Raw genomic sequence first — 10,328 nt, 5'->3', positions numbered from 1 at the left:
AATAATATAATATAATAAATTGTAAATTCTTTGAGAACTGTAAATTTATATAATTTTTTTTATATTTTACATTTTTCATATATCATCAAATATTTATTTTCAATAAAACCATCTAAATTTAATAATTTCTATGTTATATTATTTAAAAAATTATAATAGTTTTTAAATAAGATTTGGAAAATTTCTATAGATTTTCAAAAATTTTTTATTATGAAAAAAATATTTAATTTTAATTCCAGAAAAGATCATTAATCATTCAAAAATCATCTGACAGTTTTTTAGTAGATTAAAAATCTTTGAGAAAATCTAAGAAAATTTATTTCAAATTAAGATTAAAATAAAAAAAATTAAAATAATAAAAATTAAAAATTAAAATAATTTGTTTGAAAACAATATTATTGCAAATATATAAACTGAATAACTTGATCTTTTCAAAAATATCTGAATATGAATAATCTCTATTTATGCATATATTGAAGGATTAATAATAGAAAAATACTTAATTCTATCAAAACTAAAAACCAAAAATTTTTAGATTTAATTCTAATATAAATTCTATTATAAAATCTAAAAATTTATTACTATATATAATAATAAATTTATGAAAATAACACATATTATTTCTAACAAAGCATTTTGTTTATAAAATAAATATAAAATGTACATATATTTATTTTATACTATATATTATAAAATAAATTATATTTTACTATAATACACAATAAATTTTTTACCTCCTCCTCTGTAATTTGAGGTCTTAAAACAATATCTCCTAAAATTTGTACGACAGTATCTAATCCATGACGTTCTGCTGATGCTGCATAAACAAATGTATCCCTGGATGCTTGACAATCACATATACCTCCATGTTTTTCTAATGCAAGCATTATCTGATCTTTATTTTTATATGTTTTGGTAGACTGTAAAAATAATTTACTGATTTTTTTTATGCTTTAAATACTAATTCTTTAATATATTATAAAAATCTTACACTAAATGCTAGTTTTTCCAGAAAATGTGAAATACCACTAGGATATGCAATTTCATATCGAGGACCAGAATCAAGCAATACTGCAAAATATTATTTTAATAAATATAAAATATATGAATAAATAAAAAATATAACAAATAAATAAAAGTATTTCTAAGAATAATTCTTAGAACTTACCACCTATTGTACAAAATTGACCAAATCGATTTTCAGAAGCAACTTTTAATCCATTCGACAAAACTGTTACTTTAGTACCCTGATGTTCTTCTTTAGCAGTAGCATAAATAGCTTTAGGTAAATTAGGAATCGGTTCGGTTAACGGAGGGAATGGTGTAACAATTGATTTTCTTGTTATTTTATTATTAGATACCTTTTGAGAGGAAAAATCACATTTTTTGAGAAAAGGAAACGTCTTTTTTTGAATTGCACTGTAAAAAATATCATTATTTATATTTAATGCAAAAATTAATTTATAGAAAAATAATCATTGAACAAACGTATTATTGTCGTTTTACAAGGTTAAGTGAAAAACATTTATATCATTGCAGAGCTTTTTTTTACTATAGAGATAGTTACCTTTTCGTGAAAGCAACTGTCAAGGAACTTTGCGACACTTTCATAAGCATTTTCATTTTATTTTTCGTATCAAATCATTTAATATATAAATTAACTTGTTATCTTCACAGTTCAGAAACAAAAAATGATTATTTGAACAATCTTAAAAACTTCGATAAAAATAACTTTAAACAAATAGTTCCTATTAAATAAACGAACTTATACATTCAACAAGAATTTCATACGAATCACAGCGCCACAGTTATAAGTCTTTTGAAAACATAGTGATGAATAATTTCAAATATGTTAGAATACAATCTACTTTAGATACAATCCGTGATGTAAAATGTGGTAAATAATGTTGTTTTTTTATGTCAGAAACGTGATTCTAACATCTATTTATTATATTTTTTGTAATGAATTGAAAAACAAAATATTTTTTTTGTTGATTTAAATATATATAATTATTTCTAATAATCATATGTAAATAATTATAATAAATAGAGTATAATACAAATATTAAAAATGATGAAAATAATAAAATAAATTTTGAATAGATTTGAGATTGTATTTACTTAATATTTTATAAATATACTATTATATACTATTTATATTTAAAATATTTATTGAATAAATATTAAAATAAAAAAATTTAAGCTTTTATCATTAACTTATCATTAGCTTTTTTATCAATTGGATTATAGCATATAAATTAATAGAAATGAAAAAACAAAAAAATTATATAAAATTAAGTGAAAGAAATTAAATAAATATATAAGTAAAAATTAATAATGATATGAATAATAATGATAATTTAGGAAAAGTTATTAAATGAATTATAAACATTAAACTATATTAAAATATATAAAATAATATTTTAATTCATAATAAATATAGATATATTTATATAATATTAAGTAAAATAGTATTGTAATTGTTATCATATGTACTTATTTTTAAAAATTATAAATAATCTAAAAGATTAAATACTACTTTGTACATATATTACAGAATATTTTATAATATTTAATAATTTATATAAAATTTTATTTTCAATGTAAAAAAATTGAAGGGTAAATTACTATTATTATTAATTATAGTTTTTATTATTATATAGACAAAAATGAAAAAAATTATTATTTTCTTAGTAAAAACAAGAAGTTCATCTTTTTATAAATAATCAAAATATATATCATTTATAGTTTTATCTTTATCTTTTATATTCAACAATTTACAATTATGATTATAATTATGATTATGTAATATAAGCATAAACAAAAAACTTTTAGCAGTTAAAAAATTTAAATTGTAATTATACATTTTATTAAAAAAAGTTAATTAAAGATTAGAGAATATGATAATGTAATATCCTACTAATAAGACACATGGAAACATAATTAAAATAATCAAAATCAATATAAAATGTTACGTACTCTCAATTTATAAGCATGATTACCTACAATTAATAAATGCGATAATTCTAATATTATGACATTCTAATATTATCCTTGTAGATATACAATTTCTAAACAAGATTTTGATGTTTTCTTTACTTTGTTTTCTTTACTTAAATATGAACGATAGATTTTTAATAGATGATGATTTCAATGCAAAAAATGATTCTTGAAGATAAAAAATCACAAATTTAAGAGATAGAATATTCCTAAAAAGTATGTGAATAAATAAATTAAAGCACATAAGCATTGGTGAATCAATTTACTTGATTAATTGATTAATTTAAATAAAGTACTTTTTCATTAAAAGTATTTTGTCTTGTTACATTCAAGCTTACCTTATTGATTTTTCATTTGATCATTATCAATTATAATAGTAATACAATAGATCCACAATAAATATATAAATTGGATAGTTTTTTGTGAATATTTAAATAACATTTAATAAATTATAACTTTTCATTAAATACAAAATATAACATAGACAAAGTAGCAAAATCTAACACAGCATATTGTTGAAGCAATTAACTTTTACAAGAAATTATTTTATTCAAAACAAATACTCAGATTTTATTATGAAACAGATTACAAAAAAGAAAAAATTAAAAAAGCATGGCAAAAATCTAAATCTCTTGATGATAAGAAATCACTGAATAAAATAATTAAGAAAATTATTAATAAATTATTCAGCATATAAAAATGAATTCTTTAACAAGTATTTAAACAATATATGATATTGTTTAAACACTATATTTAAACACTAATGAAAGCCATTTTCTTTAAAATGCAATCAGATTAATTCCAAAACCACAAGAGAAGATTCTATCTATCTTTGGAATTTGCAAGGCTATTGGATTAAAAATTTAAGAAAAATGCCATTTATTTTGCTGAAATATTTAAATATTTTTCCTTTATTATTAGTATTTAAATGCTCAAACAATGAAATCTGAAATTCAAAATTATTTAATGTACTTAATAATAAATTCTTTATCAGTTATTTTTATTAATATTGGTTGTTATTAATATCGAATAACTAAAAAAATCAAATGAAGAATACAAAAATAAATTCTAAAAAGGCCGTAAAACAATTTCATGAATCAAAAGAGTAAAATAGTAAAATAGTAAATAGTAGTTAAATTTAGAAAGAATAGAAAAATTTAGAAATTTACATAAGAAAAATTTTTCATATTAAAATTATTTAATGAAATTATTCATTATGCATATAAAATTTTCTTTCTATCATGGAACAGATCATCAAGCATTGCTCATTTGAATGTGTAGGTGTCGAATGTAAATTGGCTATATTTCCGAAAAGCATATGCTTTTACTGAAATTTTGTAAGAATGAATATTCTAAATTTATAAATATTAATAAAAAAATTTGAAGGTTCTTTCAAAAAACTTCACAATTAAAGGAAATAAAGAAAGAACTTCATTTATTAGATTTCAAAATATTAATAAAAAAATTTCGGAATAATACATTTTATCTATATATATAGATATAAATATTAATAAAAAAATTTCGGAACAATACATTTTATCTATATGTATAGATATAACACATTGAATATTGCCTACACAAACTTAATACAATTAGTTCACTACATCATCATTGCATTGTCAATTAGTCAAATGATATAATATAGTGATATTTAAAATGTTTCAAATAAAATTGATAATTTGTCTAAAAAATATTATCTATTTGATTATAAATATTAATATTAATACTTAATTAAATCAATTAATTAATTAGCTCTCATTTATTGATCTTAATAAGTTTAAAATATATTTAAAAAGAGTTTCATTTCTAACAACTTTTCCTCATACATATAATAGATGATTGATTTTATTTTTCAAATTATTCGCAAAATTTTGCAGTGATACATCGTGATACGACGTTTTTCACATTTCTTTATGTGGATAATGGTGTGCATATTATTTTATACTATTATTTTGTCATCCGGATAACGATAATAGCAAATATTGATTATATTGAAATCTATATGATATATGAAAAAAAGTATCTATACTATGTCTATATAATCTATACTATATCTATATACTGTCGATGATAGTATGAAGAAACTATGTTTATACGATATAAAGATCATTGAGAAATGAAATAATATCTTCAGAATTACTAAATTGTTCAAATACATAATTTTCTTTGGCCGGCTGTGATGGTTGACAGTGCCAAAAATGATTTGATCATAATGATTATTTTTTTTCATGTTTTATAATTAAAAAATATTGGATTTTAATAGATTTTATTTATGCAGTGGTATTCAATAACATAAGTATATAGAGAAAGAAAAATATTGTTATTATAATTTTTATATTTATGAATATTATTATTATTTTAATTTGGACTGTATTTTTCATATTAGCTACATTAGAATAGTCATCGTATCTCTGATATTTTACATTTTATAAATGCTAAGATTATGATTATTTTTTTTCTATTTCTTTAAATTTCAATTGGAAGTATATTTTGTATTTTTTCAGAAAAATACAAATTATCTATAAAATTATCTAAAAAATTAGATACACTACATTATTTTTATCATTATCATCAACTAGTAGACTGCAAATAATAGTAGAGTATAATAAATTATGCGAATTTGATTAAACATCAAATGAATGAGAATAAATGTTTAATCTAAAATACTGATTTTGAAAATGTATACGAGATAATGTATGGAGTTATAATAATAAAATATAATTTCACAAATGCTGGTAAATAAAATTATTTTTGAAATTCTATGTCTCTAAAATATTTAAAATATAACTAATTTAAACAGAAAAAAAAATATAAAATTTATTAAAATAACAGATATTATTATTTGCAAGAGAAATTGTTAATGTTGTCTTTATTAAAAACAACATTAGTTTTGTAGAAATTATAGTTAAATTAAAGTTTGAAATAATAGCAATTATCTTAATGCTTAAAAAAAAAAATATGTGTTTATAACACCTATTTGCCAAATAATCAAAACTTAGAAATTATTAAAATCCAAAATATTATTTAACAATTGCTCAGATTGTTTAAAAAATTAGAAAATTTTAATATTCTAATAGTTATATTCTGTAACATCGTTTAATTAGAATAGATTAAAAAAAAAAAAATAAAAAAATTAGAAGATCACGATAATATTAACATAGCATTAGATATAATATAAAAAACTAAACTAAAAGTAGAAGACTGATTCTATAATGGAACAATCAATATTAAGAAAAAAAAATTTAAGAATTATAAAAAATATTTAAAAATTCAATAGAATTCAAGAAATTAACAGAAATATTGAAATTCAGCAAAAGGCAATGAATTGACTTCACCTTATTCATAATATAAACATAATATAATAATAATATTATGAAATAAATTAAAATAAATCTCAAGGAAGATTTTAATCTTAATTACTTTGCTACTTGAAACAAAAAAAATTCAAACAACACTAACTTTGACTTGGATTTTTTAAAATATAAATTTAGCTAAAATATAAATGAAGCTGAAAATTATGACACCTTGGAATTTGATTAAATCAATCTGAATAATATTCTTTTATTTCTAAACAAACTCTTAGTTTATATTGAATCAAACTAAAAAATAATTTTCTAGAGAATATTCCAAATATATTTTTTAATAAATTTAGACGTAATTAAAAGTTACTTTAATTAATTGACTATATAAAATAATCTCTTTTATATAAAGATTTGCAATAAATTTGAAAATCGATTAAAAAAAGGAATTGAATTTGAAAATTGTAAGCCAATAGCGTTAATTTACATAAAAAATAAAAACATAATTACACAAAATAACAAATTATGACTTTGATTGTTCTTAGAAAAAGAAAAGATTCTTTTAAAACTCCAAACTGGATTCAAAATATATTACTTTATTACAGATTATATATATTACTTTATTACTTGATTAATTTAGAAGCCGACATATGCGATGCATTAACTAAAATCTAACATGAAAAAGTTCATGACATAATATGATGATATTTAAAATTGTGCTTATATTTAGAATCAATGGGAATATGTTCTATTTCATAAAAAATTTAAAAATTTAAATTATGTAAAATATATATATATATTTTTTTTAATAGCTATTAATAATCATTATAAATATTGCAAAATCTATATATAATATATACAAGGTGTTCATAAAAAATGCGAAAGGAATTTTTGAAAAATGAATTCATCAAATTAATGAAAAAAAGTACATATACATATGTACACATATTGACGAGGCTTAATTAAGTTATAAATATTTAAAATTTGTAATTAGATAGAATAAGATGGAGGAAGAGTGAGAAACTCAGTTAGGTGCGCAGTAGTATCGTATTGCAATGTTATTTGCATAACGAAGCCTCTCAATAAAATTAAATATATTGATATTTTTTTATACACAAATGATTATTTCTAAATTTTAATATAATATAATTAATATATAATATACATAAATAATCTAATAATAAATAATTTAATTGTGCAATATTCTTATATCATTAAAAAAAAATTATCACTTTTAATTATGTAAATTGAAATCTTGCCGTACTTGATAATAAAATCTATAAAAGCAAATCAAAATACATTCCTATAAGATTTCGAATTAGAAAGATTGATTATATTTTTATAAGCTTAATTACATCTACAAGAAAGTCTGAAATATTAATCAAATATTTAAATCAATTTAAATAATTAAATTTCAAATTAAACTAATGAACTAATCAAATCATTGACAAATCTTTATTTTTATTTTACTTACACTCAATTTATTTTTTATTCTTACGCAGAGAGAAATAATAGTCGATATATCACATATACAATAAAAAATACGTACATATTGCAATTGCTTTTTTCATGCATGCCCTGAATAAATATTACATATTCACTAATTTCTTTTTTATATTTCTTTTTTTATACTTTTTTTTATATTTTTATTTCTAATATACGAACTGAATACCAATGAATCAGAATTAAGATAAAGTAAGAATCGAGATTAAGACAAAGAAATATTATCTTACCAATAGAAAAGATTGTTGATTTTTCTTTCGGATATTATTATCTTATTTCTTCTTTTTATCTTTTTCTTTTTCTAACGCCTTCAATCAACATTTAATTGTTAACAACACTATTTCAGTAAATATATTGTCGTGCTGGAAACTGTACGGAATCAAGTTCAATTCAAGTTTGATGAAATAATACATAATATTTAAATATTCGTTTAAAATAAAATTTTAAATTAATCAAATAATTTTTATATAAAAATTATACGATAATAATTGAAATAATTTTATTCAAAGAAATTAATGTGAATAATAAATAAAAAAAAATATAGCTAATATGCAATAATATGAAAAACAAAAGTACAATGCTTATATGATTTTTTTATGAAATATTAAAAATATAGATATTAGATTTTGATTTGGATGAAAAACATTGAACTCAAATGAAATAGAAACAAAATTTTTCGACTGATCTGTGAAATTCAAATTGATTCAAATATTAGTGATTTTTTTATACATATGAAGATAAGCAAGTTTATGTATAGAAAAACATTCAACTTTTCTAGTCTGAAATCTTATGGGAATGTTTGATTTGCTCTTATGAATTTCAGTAAATAAACAGTAAATCAATGATTCTGTTATAGATTTAAATAAAATTTTTATATCATAAAATTATAAATAAAGTGATGTATATGTTAATATTCTGTATGTTAATAAATTTATTCGAAATAAAATTTTGTTAAATAAGTTATATAATATTTCATTGAAATTTATTTGAAATAGTTATTTGTATATAAAAAAATATTAGTGTATTTACTTTCATTAAAAGGCTCCATTATGTAAACGACATTGCAATATTGCTTCGCATCCAGCTAAGTATTCTCTCTCTTTTATTGTCTTATTTTATTTAATTCATTTAATATTTTAATTCATTTAATATAAACTTCATTTAATTCAAACTTTAATTCAAACAAAATGCTTATAACTCATTAATTAAGCCTTATCAAACATAAATGTATAATTTTTTTCATCGTTTTGATATCTAGAATCTATCAAAAGTGTTATACATTTTTATGAACACCTTATGAAACAATAACTAACTTTTTAATGATTTCATCATAATATATAAAGATAAGAACATGAATATAATAAAACAATTTTTCTAAGATACTACAGATAACCTATTTATTTGAAGCAAAAAATGATATTCAAATTTTTTCTTATAAAAACTGAAAATATTATATTTAGAAGAAAAAAAAATCATTAGAAAAAGAAAAATTTTGATTGGTTGTGAAATAAATATTGTGTTTTTTAAAAAAAATGCAGGTGATTGTTAATTTATTATAAGAAATATTGCACAATATAATTTTTAAATAAATAATAAATTAATAATAATTTTTTTAACAATAGTAATAAAATAATTATATATTTTCATTTTTATATTTAACATAAACAGGAAATAATAAAGGGATTCAATTTATTTCAATTTATTTCATTTAAAAATAAATTAAAAATGTTTTGTTATGCATTTCTTGCAAACAAATTTTTTATTATTGTATTTACGTTATTGTTTTATTCGCTTTATATTCGCTTTATATTATTTTTAATTTTTATATATTTATGCTTCAAATTTATTATAATTTTTTTCTTTAATTATGATCTTGTAAATTACTAGAATACAATCATTTGATTTGTAATTACTATCATAAATTACCAAAAAACATGCCATATTATTCTTTTATTTTTGCAAATTTTTTTAATTCTTTTGTTATTCCGAATAATAATGTCAATTTTTTTTTTTTTTTTTTTTTAGAAGTTTTATCATTAATGATACACTTGAAAAAATATTTGTAATATTTCTTATACAATAAATAATTCGATAATTTTAAAATAACAAATTTACTAAGCAATATCGACGATAGTCTTGTTTGTTTTTTTTCCAAATATGGAAAATGAATTTATTTATGACGTATTTATTTTCATATCCGCTAGCCAAAACTTGATACCAAATTTTTCAGATTTATTTGATATGTATCATTATCATTTTAGTGTTTTGCTCATTTTCACTCTCACTTTTGAAATCTAATAAAAATATTTAGCGCTTTTGTTCTTTATAAACATTAAAATATTTTTTCTCCATTGTCAATATCTGAAATATTAAGTATCAAACAAATAATTCTCATTTTCAATTTGCTCATTTTCAAATTCAGAATTTTGCCCTTCATATAATCAATATATTTACTTATATAATCAATATGTTTATTTATATTTTTTATTTTTTCCAATAACTTTTTCACTGAACATTTTAACATAT

General features: G+C 18.9%; 1 protein-coding gene across 1 annotated transcript in view; it reads right to left on the bottom strand.

Annotated features, from left to right (window-relative positions):
- LOC102672568 (mitochondrial-processing peptidase subunit alpha) overlaps positions 1-1,838 on the bottom strand; it is a 5,781-nt gene extending 3,943 nt beyond the window's left edge. Inside the window, exons 1-4 of the mRNA XM_006611885.2 lie at positions 1,568-1,838; positions 1,169-1,419; positions 992-1,071; positions 735-920 (exon numbers count right to left, since the gene is read on the bottom strand). Coding sequence (XP_006611948.1) covers positions 735-920; positions 992-1,071; positions 1,169-1,419; positions 1,568-1,623 — 573 coding nt within the window. The 5' untranslated portion in view covers positions 1,624-1,838. The remainder of the gene's footprint in view (positions 1-734; positions 921-991; positions 1,072-1,168; positions 1,420-1,567) is intronic.
- Between the last annotated feature and the right edge of the window lie 8,490 nt (positions 1,839-10,328).

The sequence above is a fragment of the Apis dorsata genome, unplaced genomic scaffold, assembly GCF_000469605.1.
Source record: "Apis dorsata unplaced genomic scaffold, Apis dorsata 1.3 scaffold_94, whole genome shotgun sequence".
NCBI classification, from domain to species: Eukaryota; Metazoa; Arthropoda; class Insecta; order Hymenoptera; family Apidae; genus Apis; species Apis dorsata.
This window is presented reverse-complemented; position numbering and strand designations above follow the sequence as displayed.